Raw genomic sequence first — 25,703 nt, forward strand, 5'->3', positions numbered from 1 at the left:
CCAAAACATTTGGCAGCAAATCAAATAATGACTGAATTAATAATTAAAAATTATATCTAACAATTACCCATCATTTATAATTCTCCTTGAATTAAACATTGAAAAACAAAGGCCAGGGTTACTGGTACGTTCAGAAAATAATTCAAATATTTCAAAGAGTTTATGCAAACACGGTAGTTGATCTTTCCACTTCTTTTTTAGCCAAAACATTGGTTTAGCTGCTGACAGACTAAAACTACAGCATTATACGGAAAACAGCACTATATAAAACATAGGGAGGTGATAAAAGAATTGCAGATGGAGTTCAAATAAGCAGCTAGTACATGAGACAAAAAAGCAAAGATATTAAAAGGAAAGAGTAACGTATCATTTTTGTAAGAACCCTGTTAAATGCATAGGTATACCTTTGCCTCCCTTCCTTGGAGGTAAAAAAAGAAAATCAACAGCCTATTGAAACAACGAAGCTAATACATTCCAGTAATTTATATACTCAATTTCATGAGTTTCCTCAAGGTTATATAGGTTAAGTAACTCTGTTATTCTTCGGGGATAGTTGTCAAGAATGAGAGCAAAGATTACAGTGGCTTTCTTTTTCTGATTTCATGAGAAGTTATTTAAGGAGAAAATAATCACTAATATTCTCAAGGAAATTATGTCTTCAAAAATCCACAACCCATTTTCTGAAATTTCATTTTATCTTTACGAATGAAATTGCAACCCTTATCTAATTCCCCAATAAATTTATCTCCTGAGGACCAAATCTTAACCAAATTGCTCAGGAGAAAGAGAAGAGTACAAGAATCATCCCTTAAACTGTCTGTGCAAAAATAAATAAATAAATAAATAAATAAAGTGTGGAAGGGATAAGTAGGGGATGAAAATGGCATGGGAACAAATGTCCAAGTGGATCAACTACTTCCACGACCCAAACTCCCAGGATCACTTCTGTTAGTAATTTGAGCCCAAATAAAAGTAAATTAAAACACTCCTTAATGTTTCCTTTCTTAGATGTGTAAGATCAACATTTTTATTTTAAAGACTTCCTTTATTTATTTACTTATTTATCTGAAAGAGAAAGAGAGAGCAGGGTTAGGAGCAGAGGGAGAGGGACAAGCTGACTCCACACTGAGCACAGAGCCCAACTCAGGGCTCCATCCCACAACCCTGAGATCATGTTCTGAGCGGAGATCAAGAGTTGTATGCTTAACAGATTGAGCCACCAAGGCAGCGCTGAGATTTGTGAGCGATCTGAATTCCAGTATATGAAATTGAGATTAACCTAAGTTCAGAAATTGCATGAGAAAATTCAGGAAGTGCATTCTATGCATTCTTGGTTTTAGCTTTATCTTTCCCATTGCACCAAAAGTTCGTTTTCTTATATCTTTATTTAAATATGTAATAAAACCCAGCCAATGAAAAAGAAAGATTAGAATGTTCTCACCAAGATTTGCATTCAATTCTTAATTGCCATTATAAAATGTGAGGCATGGCTGAGAGGGTCAACTTTATGGATGCATCAGTCCAGGAAGGCTGCAAACTCATAGAGGACAAAGCTATGGTTCTAGTATTTATTTTTTTTAATCCCCAAAAGTGCTTCACACATTGTAGGTGTTAGAAAAAAAAAGTGCTGATTGAATTAAATTTATACAAAGCATTGCAGATGTAGAACATCAGTTAAAAAGATGTTAAAATTTAAAAAGAATAAGTTACAGAAGTTCTAACTAATTATTAGAATACAATGAGGGGAAAAAAGTGTAGTAGGAAAACTAAGGGATGATGTGAAATTCACACTTGATTCAAAAATGAGTTTTTTCCCTCATTTTAAAAATATAATGTATTAGCTGAGAGACATTAAAATTTAAATTAAGAAAGCAGGAGAAAATGAACACAAACACTACTAACTTGGGAATTTTTAAAAAGAAAATCTTACACTTTTGTTCTAAGTTTTAGTTACCAACCTCCTATTGACCAGACACATGAATGTATTAGAAGTCCTTTTTTAAAACATGAAGGATATTTAACAGCTGCCTAAACAATCTTCTAACAAGAGCTTCTGCATGTAAGCATAATTCTCAGGGCCAAAGTTGAACAAGTTTGTCCTGGGAAGAAAACTAAAAAGAGAGAACCCAAAAGTAATAAAGAACAGAGTTATTATGAAGTCAAGGGCTGTTTGTTTAGGACATCACTCATCTCCATCATCTGCTTGATTTTAAAAAGTTTTATTACAAAAAAATGTCTAACTGCTGTAAATATTTTTCCTACTAGGAAGAGACACTGGATTTAAGTACCTTTTCTGAAATTTAGTTTTTAGAATTCATTTATTCCTATCTTTTAGTCTAGAGGGCTTCCAAGCATATCCCTAAAGTCTACACGAACCACAAGTAAGATTCTAAGGGAGTACAAAGAGCAGAACTTGCTCTGATCCAAGCCATGGGACCCATCTTCATTTCAATTAATTTACTTTGCCTTTATGAATTAAGAGTCTTTTAAGGAGGTTGACATTTCACTCATCTGAAAAAGCTTGGAATGTGACAGGGGAAAGGGAGGAGAAGTAAATCAAAGGGGTTAGCAATTTTCCAGATGCAATGTATTTTTCTTTTCTTTTCCACCAGAAATTTTAGAGAGCCTTCTGACATTTTAATTCCCTATGCAAAACCACAGTAGCAAAAAAATGCTTACGGCTTATATATCAAAAAACAAACACACACACATGTGCACTTGCATAAGCCCAAGAAATAAATATAAATTTGGATTTGCTGCTCTTTTAACTGAAAATGTTTCATAATAAAGCATAATGTGACATGTCAAAAAAAAGTTTCTTCTGGTGTATTTATTAGAAGTTTGTGCGTATACTTTAATTGACATACTTTTAGTTTAAAAGCAGCAGAAGGTTTTGTAACTTACATTTTTCCTCGTGTGTGATGCTAAGTCGGTTGGTGTTGGCTTTTTCACTGAGTTGGTGCTGACTTTTTCATTTAAAAGGTAGCATTTATAGAAACTATTCTCATGACTGTATTTTAAATCACACCGGAATATTTCAGTTATCACCTTTAGCCACATGGTTTCAGGAAAGTATGCCCAAATATTTCATGCAAATGCTGGCCATTTCAGAAGAGTTCTATTTCATGGGAAATTCACTAAAACATCTATAAGTAAAAAAATCTTTTAGGCCTGCAGATAAATTCTCAGCAACGGGGGATATGCCCATTGTGTCTTAGAGCCAGAGAGAGAGAAATAATAGTCAACTCCCCAAAACACCCTGCTTCAATATTTACCTGACAGCTTTGGTATCTTGACACTTTCCCAGTGCATTTCCTCCTTTATCAGATATTATTTTACAAGGGATTTCTTGTTATACAGAACTGACATAAATCAATCTATAACAGAGGAATTTGTTTAATACATTTATTCTTTTAAGAAGTTGCATGGTCGTATTTCATCGACTTGTACAATAGAAAAAAAAATTTACTACTAAAACAGAGTTTGTGGAGACTGATGGATGGTAAACCTATTTAGTCTTTTCAGAGGTTCATTCTTAGATTTTAATGTTAAATAATAACAACTATTCATTTAAGCTGGTCTCACTGTATATCTTGACCTTTAGCAATTCCACACACAGCAGCTTATTGTGGTATCCTTTAAATATGAGAAATAGAATGTTTTACTTTGCCATTAAAGGAAAAATAAAAGAGTACTGTATGTTACATGGCCCATGAAATATTGGCAGTGTGCTCCTTGGCTTTCATTCGAAGAACTGCGATACTGGAAGACCTCCTTTCGAATTCTGGCTTTGTTTCAAATGCATGTCCATTGGTAGCCCCAGTAAGAAGAGAGTCAGTGAAAAAATTGTTGAGGGGCACGTGGCTGAACTGGTTCTGGTGGTTTGAAAACCCTGTGTAACTGGAATCTGTCCGAGGCGAGTGAGAATAAGGCGTCATGCAGGAGGACGTGTCACGTGGTAACATGCATGAAGTAACCACAGAACCACCACTCGCATTTCCTGCCCACAAATTGTTCTGAATCTGGAATATATAAAACAACAAATATTACATTTACGCATTCTCACTTTTGTTCCCTTACATTTGTTAAACAGGGTTGACTCAATTTTGTCAGCTATTCGTTGTTTGCTCCCATTGGGTGGTCTGTAATGACATTCTGAGTACATAAAGTAATTACTAAAAAGTAATTATTTGGAAGATTCTTCCAATCTGTTATACTGTAATAGATCACCAAAACCCACATATCTGACATCAAATACTCTCAGAACATGTCAGTCTCTTGAGGATTCTTTTTATAGTCGTGATTTTTAAAATGAAATCTAGATTTAGTCAAGATTCACGACAAATCCATGTGTTTAGAAGAGCAGTTTAAAATAAGGTTTTAAGTTTAAATATAGCTTATCTTTCTAAACTCAATGACACAATTGCATTATCTGAAGTTCTGCAGTTTGACTCAGTGTGGCAGCTTCCCATTCCTGATATTTACTCTGTAGATTCTTTAATCAAACTCATTATTGGGAATGTTTAGTCTTTCATTGCCTTCTATTTCCTATAGTCTTAAATACATAGCTCTGTGAATATGAGAAATATATACATATTTTACACATTTTTTCTATGCTTTATCTACGATATGGTGAGGTTACAACAGAATTATGACATGTAAAATAATTTAAAATTCTAAAACATGACCATTACCAAATAATGAAAACACAACTGAAAAAATATGTGGGTACTAGCAAAAATATCATAAGAGTACAATTAAAGTACTATATAACATTTTATTTAAGACTGAAAACTAGATCGTCACTTGTGTGCAGAAAATTCACATTTCTTAGTATTAGGAAACAACAAACACAAATTTCTCTAAATTTACTTGCAGGTAAAGGAGACACTAAGTAGAATTTGTATAATACGAGTTTTAAATAGGAGGAATCTTAGATCAACTATTCAAACAAAGACAAGGAAAAAAAAAAGTGATCACATGCATTACTGAGAAGCACAGAGAAAAAACATGCAAGCAGTAGTAGCTGAGGGAAATGAGAGTTTGAGCCTTAGAAAACAAAACTTTAAAACTGCAATACTATCACAAAAATTTGAATTACAAGAGCAGTAATACCTATGTTTATCACATCTGGCTTCCTTTTTAAAAAATCAGGATAATTAGTATCATATCCTCAATTGTTTTTAACACATATACAAATAATGTTTGCTTATATTTATTTTTACATAAAGATTCCAGTCTACTGCATATAACCTCCGGTGTAGTTTCACAATACTCACACTTAAATCCTTCTTTTTAGGACAACTTATTTTCAATTAATAGCATAAAATGTCACTGAATCTTCTACATGGCACTGGTGGAGATGTTACTCTATCACTCAAGAAAAGACTGCTTAACCAGTTTCAAACATAAGAGAAAATTTGAACAACTAATTTCATCTCTTAGTTGGGACTTCAAAGATTGGCACAATGCTCACTTCAGTGTTATTTCAGAAATATTTATATAAATATATTTATAAGCTGCTTTAAATATATTAAACCTGTGAAACATATCTATAGATATATATAATGGTTTGCACATTTTATTAATCTTTAAGTCACCATGGGTTATGTTGTTTTAATTTGGGCTGATTGTACTAAATGCATCCCACTTTAGCCAAAATATAATGACTGGTGCCACTGATTGCTGAGTTATGTATCTCAAACCAGTAAGAGGGACTGTTAATGTCATTACTCTGTCAACCTAGCTCTTCTAACTTGATCTGGGTGATTTTCCTCTGACATTCAATCAAACATTGTGCTACACTGCAAAACCCACAGTCACATGTCTGACAAAAGGGCTTTCAGGAAATGAAAGTGAACTAGCTTGCTTATTTTTGAAAAAATAAGTGAAAGGCAAAATAGAGGTAGAGAAAGATTATTTACATTTTAAGTTTGTTAGAGGGTTCCTCAATTTATATATAGTATTGCTGAAATTTATTATTAAAATCATCTATCATATTTTAAATGCACAGAAATGTATTTAATAACTAAGTTTAAAAAAAGGAAGTGAGGATGATAAAGGCAAGGAAAGTAATCTATGAATGTAAATTAAGAAAGTGTTCTCTCCCTAAAGAATTCATATTAATCTATTAATTAATCTCCCTAAAATAATTCATATTAATCTATTATAATTCATATTCATATAAGTCATAATAATTCATATTAATCTCCAGTTTCCCTGGCACAAACAAATATTTTTAGTTTGATCAAAACTTCTTATCTGGACATGGTCAAACAAGTTAAATGTGCTACTTTTGGTGACAGAATTTCTAGCATATAGAAAGAAATGTTTTCTTAACAGAACAGACTGGTAAATCACATTACTACAGCAATATTTTAGTTGGATTTGAGAAGATACCCAAATAGTCCCTGGGGTAGTGATAATGTTGCACATTTTTACTGGTATGTCCTATCTCCTGATCTCTATCTCCTCCACCCCATATCTTTCTTTCATTTAAAAATTCCTGGCTTCCTCTGACGTTAGGGTTTTAGTTGGTTTTGATATCAAAAGTTAGATCCAAATCATAAAAAGACAATATCCCCAATGAATTGAGGTTTTGCTTCCTCTGAAGCATTCCTTCTGGGTGATTAAAGATCTGATGACAACCATCAAAATCATCCTCATGACAGCTAATGGCTATCAATTAATTACTGCATGCATGGTATTAGATGTACTGTGAGGACTCCTCATCATTTCTACACACTAAAAGATGCTTCTTTGCTTTTAGTAGCCCCATTTTGTAAAAGGTAAAACTACAGAACAGAGAGCTTAAGAACCTTCCACAAGATGTGTAAGTCCAATGGTAGAGGTCAAATCTGAACGCAACAAATCTTAAGGAATGCAACAATGATATAAAAACTAGTCTTACAAGCTGAAATTATTTATTTACTTATTCCTAAATTTAGCTTTGTGGGGGTTCATAGGCTCTATTCTCTGACAGCAAAAACCCCAATGTTTGCTCATAACTTTTTATTCATCCTTCAGCTTAACACAATACATAATAAGCACTTCATATACATTTATTAAATGACTGAAAAAAACTTGAGGAATGTGAAATTTGAACTGATCCATCTTGCAGGTATAACCAAAATTTTATGGACAATTTATGCTAATATATCTAAATTTGTTTCATGATATGAGCTCCAAAATCACGATTCTGTATAATCTTGACAATTATCATGAAAATTTCATCCCTAGACACTATTGACTGTATTTCTCTAGGTAGTTTTATTTCCTATCAAGTACTTATTCTTCATCATAGATACATATTCTTGGAGATTCTGACCCATTAAGCATGGGGTGCGACTTATGGGATTTGTATTAAAATGAGAGCAATGACAATATTACAGGAATTCTGAAAATCACCTGGGATTAAGAGACACTACTGAAGTCCAGCTTCCTTCAAAAGGCAAAAAAACCCTCGTACACTTTCAATTATATTTCATTCTTGTGATAAGAAGCTCACCTCTTTAAAAATTTTTCATTCCCTTTAGGGGCGCTCTGTAAAAAAGTGAGCTGCTATCTTCCTCTATCACTTCTATTTCCGTTCTTTAAAAATGATACAGAAGAGGTAGCATCCTTCTTTCATGTGAAAATCTTCAAATAGCTTAGGCAATCATGACACAAGTCTCTTTTTCTCAAACATTCCTCAAAGGCAGTATTTGATCAAATAAGAAAGCTGTTAGAGCTTGTGGTTGAATAGATCTGCTGTCAAGGTAGGCTCAGTCTATGAGACCTCCACTCCTCCACCAATTCTATTTTTATACAAGTGGTCATGTTAAAACTATGGGCTCGAACCTACAAGGCCTATGGTCTAAAACTGTATATATATTTGTTAACAGAGAAGCCACACAAAAATCTCGCTAACTCATTAGAAGAAATATATTTGCTATTAGATGTTGGAATGAAAGAATACATTTTTTTTTTTTCCTAAATAGGATCACTACTTTTCTTTCTTGGACTATTTCAGAGACACCTACAATGGTGGAGCTCAGTACCAAATAAATTTTAGGGTTTGTTTTTTTTTTCAGGCCTCTAACTGCAAAATATTAAGTAGCTTCACAACCAGGAATACCATTATTAAATAATATCCACGTCTTACTTTCCAATGTGCCAAAAAAAGAGAAAAAAAGACCCCTTTACATTTTTTCTTCTTTATTGTGTTTAAAAGAATTAGAAAATCTAAAAACATTCCATGTTTTAACGTGCTTCACAACGTTTTACAAAAGTTCTAGGGGTACGGTTCAAAGCATGTCCAGGAACTTAGCCAACTGTATCTCATGAGCATGAATGGAGGTTCGGATGACTTACTACACTCTACTCTGAACACGTGCCCCTTAATGTTTTTCTAATCAAATAAAAGGTTAAAATTTAATTATCCCATGACTTTGAATTTAGGAGGAAAGTTGTTGTTGTTGTTGTTGTTTTGTCTGATTCTTTCCAAATAGAAATAAAATTCATTTAACACTCATTTTTCTTCCAAGGAATTAAAAAGTAATATATAGGAAAGAAAGGGTCAACATGTATTTGTATTTTATGCACACACACACACACACACACACACACACATACCACAAACACACAAAGAGTTTTTCACTGTGGATATATATTCATGTGTTGAAATCATATGGTAAATAATGACTGAGAAATTATAAATCTTATTTACCTTCACCTTAGAAACTTGATATATTCTTTTGTAATCAAAACTACAAACGAAATTTTAATATATTAAAAATGTAGTGTATGTTTCTAATATATTTACTGATTTTATTATAGTAAGCAACTTTTCATATTTGAAAAAAACCTTTTAAAAGAAATGCAAGTTTGTTTCTCTTTGCATTAGCTGTAAAGTACCATGATATATAAAAAACAGTTTCATGACAGAATTACATATTCTATTTCCTAATGTTACTGCAGTTTAGAAGCCACTACCCTATGGAATTTAATCTGTATCTAAGAGACACACTTAATAACATGAAATCAATGAGTAACAATCATTCCCTAATTTTAAAGCAACTCTAAAACTAAATATTTTTCTACTAAAACAAGTTTATTTAACCTTACTCCTTTTCTATATATAAATTGCTCTTACTTGCCACCAACATCCATATGTACACACATACACACACAGAGCCCACACACACATGCTATACTCATACTACCTTCACAACATATGCCTACACATGTCCTTGTGGGAGTTAAAGGTTGCTTTAAAAAAACACAGGTCAAGGATTCACAGAGAGCTATCTGTAATAATGCTTTAGCAATAGCTTCTTTGCATTAAAATCCCAAAGTTGGTTTTGGTTTTCCTCTTTGAAAGACTGTTTACATTTATTGACCACTTTGTATATTATTGAACTTATTATATAGATTTACTACCACATTATCACTTCTATAATTGACCAGATTTTTATATGGTCTCTTTAAAAAAGGCTAACATGACTTTCTGCAAAAACAGTTTAATTTTTTAAAAGGCCATTAAATTCTTTATTAGCATAACCCTCCCTTTAAAATTTAGGGTGATAAAATGTTAATAAGAATCATACACTTAGTAACTTGAAGATATTTTTAGCTGTTGACTGATTTTAGGGTTCTAATAACTTTTCTAGTAACTACATCAAGAAGTTCCTGGCAGGGAGAAAGAGTATAAATGTTTTTCTAAATAGTGAACTTGCTACCAGTGAGTAAGTCTCACTCGCTACCAGAGAATAAGTGAATAATTCTCAAACACTGACAGTTTGTCCATCTGAAAAAAAAAAAAAAAATCCCAATTAAATTAATTACAAAGTGAAAAGATTTATCTGAGCACATTGAGGTATACCTAAGATAGAAATGAGGGTACATTTTCATCAGTGCCTATTAATTAGCTGTAATTTTCACATTAAAAAATTCAGATAATATAAAACTATTAAGATTATTTTGGAACCAATTTACATTTCAAAAATTTCAAAAGTATACCTTTTAAACATATAGTATCATTAAGATGTAGTGATTAGAAATTACTTATCAGGAAAAAGTCATATATTAAATACTGGTTGCTACTTTAATTTTTTAAATAAAATTTCATCTTAGAAATATGTGCAGAGATTTGGAACAAGGAACAGTGAATTTTCCATTAAAAAAAATCACTGTAAGATATAACAATCATATGAGACTAAAAATCTGAGTAGAAAACTGCTTTACAGAAAAGTAAGTATATATATATATATATATATATATATATATATATATATATATTTTAGTGCAAAAATTAAAAGCACTAATCTTGATAAGAAATGTTAATGTCTGGAAATTTTCAGAATGACATCACATTAATGTGTTTAAATTTTGCATTACTTAAACACTATTTGAAATAGGTGCTCCAACTCAAAAGCCTAAGAAACATTAAGGACATACTTTTTCTCTTCTTTTAGTGTTGGATGCATTCTTAAACTGTATGGTAGTTATGGTCATTAAAAAGACTAGTGGGAAATCTTACTTTATATTCCTAAAACAACACTTTTCAAATCAACTCACTTAAGGACAGAATAAGATAATAGGATTTGCTATTTTGCTCATTATTCAGCAACAATGATCAACATGGAGTATTTTCCAATTAACTATCACAGTATTTTTTATGTATTTTAATATATGCATGATAGCCATTGTTGACAGTGCTTGATTCATTTTTAATGACACAATTCTCCAGTTAAAACAAAATCTACAATTATAAGAAACAAAGATTAAAATATAAACTAAGTTTCCATTGTGAATTAATAATTTAAAATATAAATCCAATATGCACAGACTATTTTTAAATTTAGAGGCTACATGAGGCTTAATAAATATGGCAAGCAAAACCTCTGAATTAAAACATATTCTAAGTTAAGGAGGGCACGTATTGCATGGAGCACTGGGTGTGGTGCATAAACAATGAATCTGGGAACACTGAAAAAATAAAATTAAGTTAAAAAAATAATAAAATAAAATATATTGTGAGTTCATATTAATAATAACAGCATGTGCTGCAGATTTTAACCTACAGATCGTTGTCATAGACTTCTCAGGCTTAATTTCCCTCCCGGTTCTTCTCCATCCCCTGTGAGATAGTTTTTAAATGTATAAGCAACAATAGCACTCTTCAATAATTTATTTTTGCATTTGCCTTATTATTTATTTTGGTAATATACTCAAATGTTGACAATACCTGCTTCATGTTACATGTAACTTATTTTTAATATATACTTATACATGTATATGAAATATTCTTCATAAAAATTGTTATACAGCTTGTATATTTTTATACATTAAATTATATTAGCAATTTCATATTAATATGACTTGTTGACCCAATGATGTTAATATTTTTGTCCCTCCATTCCTCCTAAGAGAAGTTTCACTGTATCACTGTGGGACCATTTTATTGGTTGTCTCACAAATATGAGAATATTTATTATACAATACATCAAGTATAGCTACATTACCAACATTAAAAAAAGATTACTGGTTATTTATTTACTGTTTCAGATGCCTTTCAATTGCTAAACCACAGTGGCTGAAGGAGACAATATTCTTTCTTTAGCTTAAGGGAACCTTTCAAATTAGTAGAGAGCTGATGCTACTCTTAAAAGGGGCAGAGTGAACAATATTTTCATAATCACTATTTTATAGAAACATTAACATTTCCTTAAAAAACTGTAAATTACAATTTTTGAAACAGAATTTATTAAACTAGAAATACTGTACAGTGTTCATCTGTATTTTAAGTTGCTCCAATGACTATATATATATATATATATATACACATAATATAAATAAATATACATATATATAAATTATTTATAACTTGAATCCAATCTTTGGTATGTTCAAACTCCCAGTGGCATACATTTATTAAGTCATCTATTAAACAACAGAAAGCAAGACACTGCATGGGTCCTGTTATATATTATGTAAACAAAGATTTAGTTATGATTCTCACTATACACTAAGTAAAACCCTATGGAAAATTTTGATGGGAAACAACTTCAAACCTTTTAAAAATTTTTGATGAAAATATTTTCTTCATGAGAAAATAATTTTGGTGGATTAAGAATACACTCAAACATTTCTTAAAGTACCGTATTTGGTTATCTTAATTTAAAGAGGAAAGTACATTTAACTAAATCTGATCTTCCCTAGACCCTTAAGTAGTGATTTACTCAAAAATCGGATTAGTTTAGCTGTAATAACAGAACATTCACACCCCTTAGCTACCTCTCTACTGGATAATCAATAATGACTAATGGCTATTATAGAGTTGTTACTACTTATTGAGCACTCATTATGTACTAGGCAATGTCCTAAGTACTTGGCAGAAACTTCTGTTTCTAATCTTCACGAACATCGTATGAACTTGTATACCCATTTTATAAATGAGGAGAAAAATGCCTAGAGGTTAATTCATTTGCCAAAGTTCTAAAATCTATTAAGTAGCAGAGTCAGGATCTGAACCCACAAGTCCCTGGCTGTGAAGCCCATAGTCAAACATTAACACCTGGTCCTCCTCAAGTTCCATGACTTGGTTGTACCGATTGTTTGGAAATCCATTTAATCTTCACAAATAAGAAAAAGTAATCCTCCACACCACCAACTCTTGCACCGATAATATCTCTGTTTACAAAGAAAAAATCTGAAGATCAAGGAAGTCAGGAGACTTACCCAAAGTTACCCAGAAAGTAAATGATAAAGTTGATGCACATGTGATCTAAGCCAAACCTAAGGTCATGAAACTAGAGATTCTTTTAAGAATGAAGGCTGGCTCTAATCCTCCAGAAAATGTTTAGATCTTGAAAACTATTTTATTCAACAAAATAATTATTTTAAAAAATGATTTGGTGTCCATAAGGGAGAAATAAATTAGAATCTACTCTTGATAGATGCTTGCTTTTTCAACTCTAAGACAAAATTACATAGGTCCTTTTGGTCTGCTGGGTGTGGGTTGCATTAAGAAGTGTCTGCAGAATTTGGTATGAAATTTTGACCAAATTTGTAATCTTGACCAAAAAGGAAGATATTTTGTCTGGATCATTTATATAACCCGTGCCTCACACAGTACCTAGCATATATTTGTTGCCTAAAATGCAAATGACTCTGGAAGAAAAAAAAAATTAAGTTGAAAGTGTTCTGCAAAATCTTTGTAATCTATTTCTTTCAACGGAGGAAGAAATTGAGACTCAGAGAGGGAAAGTGAACTGCTAAGGACCCCAGAGATCCAGAAATTATCTCTTTTTACTGAAATTGATTAGTTTGGGGTTCATAAGATATTCCAGAATGTTGAAGTGAAACGACTTTTTTTCACATCTATTCAGTGTATACATAATTTGCTTAATACTGTTGTAATCTTTTTTTGAAACAAATACTTTTTTAAAAAGAATACCTGAAAACAGTCTAAAAAGTGTTTACATTTTTTAAATGCTTTATATCATTATTTTATATATTTAAAAATGAAAGCATGCTTGCTTTCCAAAATGATTTGGTCTTTTAGGGTCAAAACTGAAATATTTCATTGCTCAGTGATGGTGCTTAAAGAGCTCTGAACCCCTGCACTCAGAAAATCTGGACTTAAGTTCAATGAGTTAATGGCCATACGAAAGAAGCCTGGGTTAAAATAAGCCCTCAACTGCTAGGTATTAATTTTACCAGTAGGGCTGTTGTTACTATTTTTTAATGAGATCAATGGAAACAAAGTATTTAGAACACTTTAGAAAATATTAATTATATTCATAAATAAACCTATTATAGGTTATATAGAGATACTTTTATAGTTGGCAAGATTATTATCCACATTGAACAGATCTGAAGAGACCATTTTCTCAACCATTTCTGTTTTCATGTATTTCTGTGTAAGCTTTTGTTTTCCTGCCAGATTGTTAGTTCTTTATTTCTGTCCTGTTTCTAGTTTCCAACTTTTTGGTAATTAATATTTTTTTCTGTAATTAGTAACAGTAACCAAGCTCAGTGTCTTACTGCACTAAGTTGTTGGATTCTGTTTGGGTTCTTATTTTTCTGATTATAATTTCTATTTTCAAGGCACATGCTCAAAAAAAAAAGTTTCCTTTAGGCTGAAGCTTGCGAGACATGATCTTGGCATAATTATTTCTTCAAAATAAAAAAAAAGTCAACCACATATTTTTAAGTTCAGATGGAATTTTCCTGACTTTATCCAATACCCACACTGGGGAGTGAGAGACATTCTGATTTCAGTATTTTTGGCAACCAAATGTCTAATAACTTACCAATATAAAAAGTTACAATAGATTTTACAGTATTGAGTTTTATTACTGTTGATGAATTATACTGTCAAAATAACTTCAAAAACAGTAACTTCAGCATGTGATGCCTGTGTTACCATACTTAATTTAAGAGTTGATATAACCACTGTACATAAATTTTGGAGAAACCACAAGGAAAATCGGTGCAAAATTCCCATGACTTGTGAAGGGAAATTTTTAAATTAATCCTTTGTTGGAATGAAAAAGACTATCAAACGTATAATTTGATTGTACCATCTCCCTTCCTGCTTGAGGCACTTAGTACTTGAGGTACTAGCAGGTTACCTCAGTGTGCTAACAGACCATCTCTAAAGCTATGAGGCACAGTAACACAATGGCAAGATAATCCTAGGAAAAAGAATGACTAAGAGTGTATTAAGTTACATTAAGCCCTTATAAAGAGTTTAGTTCGTGCCCGGCACTCTTCTAAATGTTTTATGTTGCACTGAAGAAGAAAGTTAAGTTAGAGATAAGGCAACCACCAGCAAGGCACAGGGAAGTGGGGAAAAAAAAACACACACACAAACAAACGGAAATGGGGTTTCCCAGGAAAAAAACGAAAACCAAAATAAAAAGATGCAAAAAAAAGTATGTTGTAGTCAAGAAGTGTGATGGAGCACACTTGACTAGTAAGAGTATATGAAGTTCATTTGAAAAGAGTTCATTAATTTGTAACTTTACTATTTCTAAATTTATCACAGTGAAGTAGTTCGAAATATCTCAAATACCTGCCAATACACACTATCCCGGTCATATTCATTGTTATTTTACTGATTCTGTGTTCAGTTTCTGCTCCCCTGAGCAAAACTGCAAACCTGCCTAATGCAACTTAAGCTTTACGCTCCTTTGGTATTCATTTATTAATTATTCCATCTTTTCAACACAGCCGTTGGGAGAGAGTCTATGGGATGGGTTAAGATCTTGCACGTGGGAGCCAGACTGCCTGCGATGAGATAGATCCCAGCTTCGTCCCTAATGAAGGTAAGTATCTCCCCTCTCTGTGTCTCAGTTTACTCATATGGAAAATGAGGAGAATTCATCAAGAACACCTATTGTGTAAGATCGTGATAAGGATGAAATGAGTTACTCCACGTAACCCTCTCAGAACACGGCCTGATCCTATAAGGAAGGGTCTTGGCTGTGTTAACAATCACGAACCCACCACAGTGCCTGCTCTCAGGGAGCTTAGAACCTACCAGGGAGACTTCCTCACAGCACTTTGTTCACTACTCATTTAGGACACTCAAAACTATTGGGTGAATCAAAGCTCATTTGCCCTATGTTGATAAGGAGCAGAATATATATATATATATAAAATGTGTATTATATATTTAAAGGCATATGTGTATATATATAAAATATATAATATTTATTATATATTTAAAGACATATATATAAAATATTTATATAATTTATAAAATTTGGTCACTGTATATATATAAAATATATAACATTTATTATATATTTAAAGGCATATATATATATATGTATATATATATATACACATATGCTTTTAAACTGGAGGAAAAGAAGGAACTCCTTTAAGATAAATTCCTAGAGTAAGAAAAACAAGGTTCTCCTGAGGGCAGGTGTGGACATTTATTCCGAAGCTCCTGTCGTCTTCTGGTAGACTGCAGTGGCAAGGCTTAACTGCAGCAGCCCTTCACAGGCTGTCCTGTGAGGACACTCCTGTGATCACAGGTCATTGCTGTCATCACGGGCCGATTCCTTAACTCCCCATGGGTCTCGTTTCCTAACGTTTAGAAGGACAGAACCAGGTGATCTCTGAGGCTTTTACTCACATATGATAATACATTAATAAATTTGGTGAATTTATCTGGAAGGATGAAGCTCTCAAAATAGATTTTTAAGAATCATAAAAAGCATCAGAATAGAAGGATGCACAAAGCTAAAGGACTGAATTTGTGCTCACAAGGTATGAACTTCAACTTAGAGTTGAAGAAAATGAATACCCTTCAGTTTTAGGCAGCAAAGATTTGGTTACTGGACTGTCAAGGTCTTCCCCGAGCATATACATTACATATTTGTTTTCAAAATGGTCTGTAACAATGTATATCCTTAAACAGTAAGGAATGAAATAACAAATATCTCGCTCCTTATAATACAAGTGTTCCTTATTATGTATCAAATATAGTTCTGAATACTATAACTCAGTAATAGGAAAAATGAATGTCCAATTAAAAAGATAAAATGTATCTTGTTTACATGAATTACAAACTGTGAGAAAGAAAAAAAACCCTCAAAATTAAAGGGAAATAATGAGAAGAAAAGGAATTTCTACATGCTCTTTAAAATGAGATGAGAACTCCCATAGAAAGGGGTGAATTTGGTTTTTTTTTTTTGTTGTTGTTGTTTTTTAAAGATTTTATTTATTTGTCAGAAAGAGAGAGGGAGAGAGAGTGAACACAGGCAGACACAGAGGGAGAAGCAGACTCCCTGCCGAGCAAGGAGCCCGATGTGGGACTCGATCCCAGGACGCTGGGATCATGTCCTGAGCCGAAGGCAGCTGCTCAACCAACTGAGCCACCCAGGCATCCCTGAATGTGTTTTTAAATGTGGTAAATTTTTAAAATAATCTTCAGTACTAATCCTATATATGTTTTAAGTAACCAAAGGCTAAATGTTTCCCTGAAACAATGGACTAGAAACAAAGCTAGAAAGACAACATAGAAAAAGAGTTATTTTTAAGTGGAACTGAAGGTTTCATAGACCACACTACCACTAGGTTAGGGGATGGCTCATAAAACATTAGCCACAAAGACAGCACGCCAAGCAATGCTTTATTTATTTGTTAAAAAAGTTAACAAAAGAAATGAGTCTGAATAGTTAAAATGTAGACTAATTAAAAGGTTTATACTGTGAATGATGCTACTTCAGTTGTTGGCAATGTGTGATAAGGAAGGGACCCTAAAATATTTTTGAACAAATGGCTCCAAAAGTAAATAATAATGAAATAAATATTTTAGTAAAATAAGCATTTAACAAACATGCAAAAAGTCTTCTGGAGGTTAACATTTTCATTCTGACTATTGCATCAAACATAATAAAGCCAATAATAATATTCCTTTTAGGAATATACAAACCACATCTATTTTTTGCAATCAGTATTCTGTGACGTTTACCATACCTGTGGATAGCTGTCAGTCCTTGGCAAAACTGATATATCATAGGTGGCAGCAAAATGGCTTTTAGCTTGTTGTATTTGGCCATAACGTTCTCTTTTTCTCCACTTGGCCCTTCGATTTTGAAACCAAACCTATTTTTTTTAAAAAGTAGAATTTTAGATGAGGAATATTTGAAAATGCAATGGTGTTATTAAAAGCCACAGATCAGAAAGAACAAACCAGGTGTATAAAATCACTAAGAAATAAATCTATGTCACAAAAGTAGCCACAAGTTTTACTTTCTATTTCACCCTGGTAAGTGGTATGTCCATGAGGCAATATAAATTAATAGAAAGGGAGGAGATACTTTAAAAAAAATATTTACTATGTCTCAGACTCTTTTTTCATTTTGGAAAATAAAAAGTAATTAGATTATATGATTTGGAAGACTCCTTATGTCTCCAAATTATCATAGATAATTTTCCTCTCAGAGAATGCTGCAAATCTGGAAGACATTCATGGTTTTTTAGTATGGGGTTATGCACATAACATTAACCCAGTCAAACTATAACCAAATTAATATCTGGATCTGTCAAAACAATTATCTTTAGAACATGTCACAGAGTGAAGACTGTGTTGGGTTCTACCCATACCTTAGATAATCTTGGAAAAATTTAAACACTAAGATTACATCCAAACATATGGTACTGGCAGAAATATGATTATTTAGAAACAAAAAATATTAAGATCACATATTAGATTGAGCATGATAAAGACTATAGGTAAAATGGAACCATCTGAAATTGAACTCTGGTTTAAAATATACAAATGTGCTTATTACATAAATTACACTACTTATAATACTTATCTTCCCTTATAAGAAAAGTTCAAAAATCTCCAAATCATTTTTCCAATATAAGAGACTTAGAGGTAACACAAATAATAGGATAAATGGGAAGATACACCCACGTTCAAGAAAGCCTATTAGTTACTAGAGCCTCTATAGGATCACTAAGCTCTCATCCAAATTTCTCTATTTCTATACTAATAATATTTATCATAATAACCATCTTCCTCATCACTAATTCACACGTGGAACTCTCCAGAATCTTCACTTAATATTTTAATGTATTAAAGGGAGACACAAAAAGTTATATTCAGTATGTGTTATTTGATATTTTTGAGTAGACATTTCACAAGCAGCTGTCAGGAAGCTCTTCAGCTCTTCTGAACTATGTTCAGAATACAAAATACTTACAAAAGAAGCTGGAAATCACATATCAAAGTGCAGACTGTTAAAATTTACTTAAAATTTTTACTTTTTCATAATCAATTATAATCTTCTCTATCTTTACCATCATACTTTTGCATACATATTAAGCCTCAGTTCGATATGCAAGCATGTGCTGCAAATTTAAGGTGGCACCTTAGTTTCCAGCAATTAAAATAAGGCTATGAGAGCTACATGTTCAGTATTGTTTCTTAGAACACTGCTGGTAAAGGTGTATTACACACAATGCCTAGGGCCCATAATAACAACAAAACAAAACATAAAATATTTTCTCCCTGTCTTCACAGACACTAGGAGTATAGTAAGGGAATTTAGTAATGAAATTTTTCTTTTTTTTTCATTGAGAAAAGAGATCTTTACAATCTCCTTAAAATAGGTATGAATTATCACTCTGATACGAAAAGCCAAAAAGTGAAAACCTGAATAAATTACGTTCAGGTTGGCTCTCTGTGCATGTTTTTAGACAAAAATTAATCAGGAGTTGATGAAATATTAAGGCGAAAACATCCATTTTGCACAGCTGATCACTCTATAAGTAAACAAATTTTTCTATGGTTACAAGTAAAACTAATCCAAACATATGAACACAAGGCAAAAAAAAATAATAATAAAATAGCACACACATGGGACTGATGTTAACACTTGACAATTCAGAATTCTTCATTAGCATCAACTTTCTGTAAATTTACTTCCTGAACTAAAATAAAGTAACTATTCTCTCTACAAGCTAAAGAAAAATCCTGCTGCTTGGTATTCCCACACCACCAAATGCTGCCTTTAATGATGAAATGGCCTTGCAATGGCTTAATCTTCAGAAGAAACACTATTACTCTCATGACAAAATTCTTCACTATTTTATTCATTTCTCTATTCTTATACTGTATGGGAATTGCAAACTTTAATATTCTCCTATTTGGCGTAGTAAAAATGCACAAAGAAACAGGCGATTCCCTGAAATTGTTGTTACTTGAGAACCAATAAAATGTTGTTTAAGAATACCAACTCCAGAAAAATAAAATATGTCTAAAAGATAGAAATTTACTTAATATAATTTTTTTCAAATGATTTAAAAAGTTGAGTATATTGTGCCACTCAATTTGATGATTTGAGTATAACTTAAAATATAATTGAATATATATTTTTAAATTGCTTTAAGAGCATTATTTCTATTGCTTCTGCAAAAAAGATGCAAACTATCTACATTTCAAAGTTAAAATGGAATGGTAAGGCAACTATTAGAGCTAGAAAAATTACAAGTGAGCTATACGACCTTTCTTTATGTGTAGTAAAAATAAGTTATTGTATATTTAACAATTGCAAATTTATAAGACTGTTTCATTTTTTTCTTTGTTTTATTATAACCCCAACCTAATAAAATTATAGATCTATGGGCCCTTACACAAAGAATTTACCAATATCTGGTGTGTAATGTAAAAAGAACCTTAATGTCTGATAAAATAGAAAAAAAAACAAAATAAAATAAATGTATTAGTAAATAGATAGCTATGATTCTGGGGTTTTGCCCTTTAAAAATTAATATTTAAATTAGAGATATTTATGATGTTCTCTTTTTTTTAAATAATCATTAATTTGTATGCCTATGTAATAAGTCAAGTGTTCTTTTAGGTTTTTGTATGAGTGATTAAATTCTTTGCAAGGAAGAAGAAATTTTAGTAGACCTACATGCATATAGTACATTGTTCTATACCTTTAGTTGGAGAATTAGTTTCTTCTTTTGTGGCAAAATGCAACCGCTGAATTATTCTAACAGTATCTCCCACTCCCAACACACACCCAAGGCCTTCATTTGGCTCCTACCTGCACCCTGGCCTCCGTGAGCTCTGTCCTCAGAGCAAGCTGTTCTCTGACATATACATCCGGGTAATGGGTTTTCTGAAAGACCTTCTCCAGCTCCTCCAGCTGCAGGCTGGTAAAGGTGGTTCGGTGTCTCCGCTTCTTACTGCTGGATACGTTGCTGTCACATTTATCCCCAAGTTCATCCAGTTCTCCCTTTTCTGGCATCCCTTTCACGGGAGACATCCGGAGACTGTTACAGTTGTCCATAGCTCTATTTAGTTCGGTGTGAAGAGGCTGTCCTTCTACTTTAGTGATCCCATAGTTCACTGTACCCAGAGGGGGGAAAACAACAGTTCTGAGGATTGTGAAACATTTCAATGAAGAAATTAAGTTGAAGTCATTTACAGCATCAGGAAAGCAGTCTGTTAATGATTTACTGTGCCATTATTAATTCAAACATCATATCTGGCACTATTATTAATCCACTCTGGGCAGGTTTAAAGCCATTTCAAAATGTGTGACATGGAACTCATATAATTTACCAGATTTTACAGTTCTATTTTACAGGGCTAATGTAATGATTATGCACATAATTTAGAATCAAATAAGGTGATCAAATTAAAAGATGCTCTAGATTTTTTTTTAATTGAGCTTAATCTTTGAAAAGTGAACCATATTTAATATAAGTAGTGTATGTATTTATTCACAGCAGACAAAATTGAGCTACTTACATGGCTCAAGACAGTTCAATTTGTAAAAACTGAAAAATTTCAATTTTAAAAACAATACTTCTAAATCCAAATCCAAACTCTTCCCAAAAGTTATCTTCCTGCTCCACACAAAAGGTATGGACTACAGATTTAAGATATGGTTTTTTTCTACTGTATGTTGAATATTTTGACTGTATATTCATGTCTGCTTTTTAATGTTTTTTTCAAAAAGTGACCTGCTAAATTAATGACTTTCATGTCAGTTTCTGGAAGTGCTTCTTTTAGAACAGAATAAAATTTAAGTAGACTTCTTTAGTGTAAAAACTCACTTGTGATTCTTTCTCAATAGGTCATATATATATATGATTAAGTCATAAAATATGTTTTAAGAAAGAAAGCTTTATTTTTCCCTAAAGCAGACATTAAAACATCTATTAAAAGATAACAAAAGATGTCATCTTCCATTCTGTTTAGGAGTGTTTCACTCTCAGTGATATCCTCCAGATTTGATTGCATGCTTGCAATATGATATAAAACAAAAATCTATCACATGGTGCCACACACACACACAGACATGCAATGGACGCACGTAATGAAATTGCAAAGAGTTTTTGAAAAAGTAAAGAACCCAGCTGGAACAATAATTTCCAAAGAGTTGCAATACTTATTTCGTTTTTGTCTGTTTTTAAATTATCTCATAACATATTTTAGCAACTGTTCTAATCATTATACCAATGTTTTGAACTTTAAGACCTAAGATAACTTAAATGCTTAATATCTTTTATGCAAAAGATGTGATGTAAAACTAGATATAAAGAAGAGCCATGACTGATTAACAATAAGGTTTTGTCTAGGGCTGAGTTAAATGGGGGAACTTCGGTAATTAGGGATGGGGGAGGGGAAGCAGCCGTGAGGCTAAGGGCATCTCAGGAGAAAGACAGGAGCTTTCCTAAATTTAGCGAACTGCTGCCTACATTCATCTTACTTAATACTTTCCTATTAAAATTCAACCTAAAAGTGTGATATTTGTTAAAAAGTTGTTAAGGTATCAAGAATCGCCTATTTCTCTTCTTATTTTGGATTCCCGACAATTTAAAATAGGATGTAGTCCCATCCAGCAATTGTTAGGACGTCAGAGAATCGTTTTTTGTTTTTTAAAATCCTGTCCATTGGAATAATTTTACGTATACATGTAAGAATTCCAAAAATAAAGATACTGCAGTCTGAAATACAACTAGAAAGCCAAAAATTAGCATATAAAAATAAAAATTAATTGCGTGTGTCTTTCTAAATAAATGACAAACTATTTAACTGATTTTCTCTGTCCTTCCCACCTATACTTTTGGTTCAACCTTGCAAGTGAAAAGTAATTTGCAATGTCGAATTAGTAAAAGATAGGAGGTTGTTTTTTTTTTTTTTTTTTTTTTTAACTTACTGTGTACACAGTATTTAGAAAATGAGCTCCTATGAGCCAGTACCTTGCTGGATTTTGACTCTCCATTAAAACAGGGGGCGGGAGGCTTGTTGTAAATATTTCACACTTAATTCGTTTGTTATTTTAAAGCAACCCGCTCCTTACAGCTTAACTGTGGAATATATACAATGATAAGGAAAAGTCCTCTTGGAATTGTAAACTTGCTTTAGCTGTCTCGATCTTAAAAAAATAGGTTTGTATTGGGTTACAAGATAGAAAAGATAGATGGTTTGTTTTGATAACATTTTGACTTTGAGATACTTGGCCGTTCAAAGTTGAAGATTTCACCCAGAAGCATTCCGAGAGAGGGCTCTTAGGTGACTTTTAATGTGGAGTCAGAAAAATAGACAATACAGAGTTCGGGAGTGAGTGCTTATATTGGGGATTCTTTATCCGAAGCTACTGAAAGTGATGTGTTTAGGGAAAAAAAATTATGTGTACTGTATTGCAAACCCAAAAAATCAGAAGTCACAACTTCACACAAGTTAATCTACCAATCTTCCAATTTCACAAAGAGAAATACTGCTACGTCTTGGGAAACTTTCCTTAAAAGGTTTTTCATCTAAAGGAAGTCAAAGTTTCTTGTTCGTGACAACAGTGACATCCTCTAACGAGCTATGATCGATTTCTGCTCCGTCTGCGAGGGCAGCGCGTCGGGCTCACAGAGGAAGAGCGCTGTCTTGACTCAATTACACTCTTTACCGCGCTATCAGTTTACTCCTGGGTCTTGGACAGAGGGAGTCCGGGACCCAGAAGGGACAGCCCTAGACAGCTAAAAGGGAACCGCGCGGAGGCAATCTAGCGCCTCGTCCTTCCTTGGCCCTTCCAAGTCGGCGGCAGCCAGAACACCGCTTCTTAAAACGCTCACTGTTCCACTGCCTTCCTCCGCCCTCCGGACTCTCTCGCTCCCCCTTTCCTTCCTTCCATCCTTCCTTCCTTCCTTCCTCCCCGCTAGCCTGTCCCGACACTTCCCCGCACTTAGGGTTTGCAGAAGGGTGGCCGAGGCTCGGGCAGGCGACTCACCGCCGCTCTCCTGACAAGGCGAGGCTCTCTCCAGGCGCACGTGATGCTCGGCGCGGGGCAGGGGCCCGAAGGCCTGCACGCATTTGCCCGCGGACGCTTTGCTGTAAAAGGACTCATTGTCCAGCGTCTCCATAACGTGCTCCAACGCGCCTCCTGCGCCCATGTAGAAGTCACTGTTTTTACTCGGCGGGCTCTTGAGGGCAAACTTCTCGCTCAGAAACTCCATAATCCTGGAAGGCTGTCGCGGAGCTCCTGGGGCGCAGAGGCTGGAGAGCGCTGGGGGAGGGCGCAAGTGGGCGGGAGAAGGGAGGGCCGAGGAGGGAAGGGGAAGCGAGCGCTGCGGCGCCGGGAGCTTCCCGGCTCCGAGCCCTTTAATACGTCCGGGATGGAGAGGGGGCACCCGAAGTTGCTTTTATATCTTGAAACTCAGCTGGGCTCAACGGGCAACCTCCCAGTTCTAATGAATATGAAAATAGGCAGGCGACTAACTCCACCCAGGGTCCCCCTCCGCCCTCACCCCACCCCCACCTTCCCCCACTTACCCGGGCAGGGCGCGTCCAGGCCTAGGTTAGACAGACAGCTCCATTTCAGACAAATGCCAGGAGGGACGAGGCCCCCGACACCCAGAAACATTGTCGCCGCGACAGCGGACTGGCATTTCGGAAGAGCTTGGTGAGATCGCAAAGCAGTTAACCCTCCACTCCCTGCTCTCCGCGCCCTTCCGGGCCGGCTGCCCGACACCCGCTCCCCACCCCGCCCCCACGCCGGCCACTCACTACCAGAAAGATTTAGAGGCGTCTTAAGAACTTGAAAGGAAGTATTACTCTAAAGGGCTTTTATTTCATCCGTAAATCGTTTATGTGGAAGATCCACATTAACCCGAATCGCAAGAAGCCAGTTAGGTTGGCAGCTCTTCCCTGGGTCGGCCGCGGTGGAGGGGCGGCTTCTGCTTCTAACCCGGAGGAGCGCGGCGTCCCGGCGCTCTCCGCGCTCTCGGCGCTCACGAGCCTTGGCCTTTCTTTCTGGAATGCCGCGGCTTGTGGACGTGCTTGCGATGGGTAGGAGTGGAAAGCGGAGCCAGAGGCATTGAAAGCAATATGCCAATACCAATCTATTTCCTCACTCTCCTCCCAACGCTCCCTTTGGTCCACGATTTTATCATTCAATCCAGATTTTAGGAAAACCTGTTAGGAAAAGAGCCTCCTCCAAAGGGCCTTTAGTATAGGCCAGAGGGACCCTCGTTACTCAAGGCGTACAAAAGAGGAAGGCCTCCAGCGTGGTTTTTCCAACAATTAGTTTTAAAGGGTGGGGTGGAATTACTGTGAACTGCGCTTGTCGGGAGCGAGGGGAGCGCGCGGAGCTGGGCGCACTAGCGAGGCGGCGTTTCGGGCGCCGGCACGGCCTGGGCCTGGGTTTGGGTTTGGACCCGGGGAAGGGTGGTGGGGAATGCTAGCTTGGGCGGGGAGCTGGCCGCTCCCTGAGGGCAGGGCAGCACTGCGGGGTTGACATCCCCTACAAGTGGCTTTGGGATTGACTCTGGCTTCCGAGAAGCCCGCGGCGTCTAAGGGAAATAGTTCAGTGCCTTGGGCACGAAAAGGCAGCCATTTGCAACGGGCTCCTGAGTTGGCAAATATGGTGAAAAGCTCCCACAAGTTGGGACTATGCACTGCACCTTCCCAGGAAGGACTGCGTTCGAGGGTCCTGACAGCCTTTCTCGCACAGGCCTTCGCAGCGCCCGTCGCGCTTCCCTAGGCCAGCCTGGAAACGACCCCACGGCCTTGGGCACGCTGGGCAGCCCCGACTCTGAGAGTAGTGAGGCCAGGCCTAACCCTGGCAGGCATTCGGATGGGTTTGGAAATGTCCAGCTTCTTGCGGTCCTGGCTGGCGCAAGACTCCCCGGTAGACCCTCTTCGAGGCCAGGACAGGCCCGCAGCCTCGGAGGAACCACCC

At 34.9% G+C, this 25,703-nt stretch overlaps 1 protein-coding gene across 1 annotated transcript; it reads right to left on the reverse strand.

Annotated features, from left to right (window-relative positions):
* Window positions 1-3,398: 3,398 nt before the first annotated feature.
* On the reverse strand, window positions 3,399-23,979 carry ALX1 (ALX homeobox 1). Its single transcript, XM_059404672.1, has 4 exons — window positions 23,754-23,979; window positions 20,568-20,872; window positions 17,482-17,610; window positions 3,399-4,022 (listed from the first exon to the last, which is right to left on the reverse strand). The coding sequence occupies exons 1-4, from the start codon at window positions 23,977-23,979 to the stop codon at window positions 3,702-3,704; spliced, it is 981 nt and encodes a 326-aa protein (XP_059260655.1). The 3' UTR covers window positions 3,399-3,701.
* Between the last annotated feature and the right edge of the window lie 1,724 nt (window positions 23,980-25,703).

This window comes from Mustela nigripes, chromosome 6 (genome assembly GCF_022355385.1).
Source record: "Mustela nigripes isolate SB6536 chromosome 6, MUSNIG.SB6536, whole genome shotgun sequence".
NCBI lineage: Eukaryota > Metazoa > Chordata > Mammalia > Carnivora > Mustelidae > Mustela > Mustela nigripes.

Excerpts from the sequence above, each read along its gene's own strand:
- ALX1 (XM_059404672.1), bottom strand. The coding sequence starts at position 23,979 with ATGGAGTTTCTGAGCGAGAAGTTTGCCCTCAAGAGCCCGCCGAGTAAA. Across the intron at positions 17,611-20,567 it reads TCACGGAGGCCAGGGTGCAG|GTTTGGTTTCAAAATCGAAG; the intron begins GTAGGAGCCAAA and ends TAAAAAAAATAG. Across the intron at positions 4,023-17,481 it reads GGACTGACAGCTATCCACAG|ATTCAGAACAATTTGTGGGC; the intron begins GTATGGTAAACG and ends TATATATTCCAG.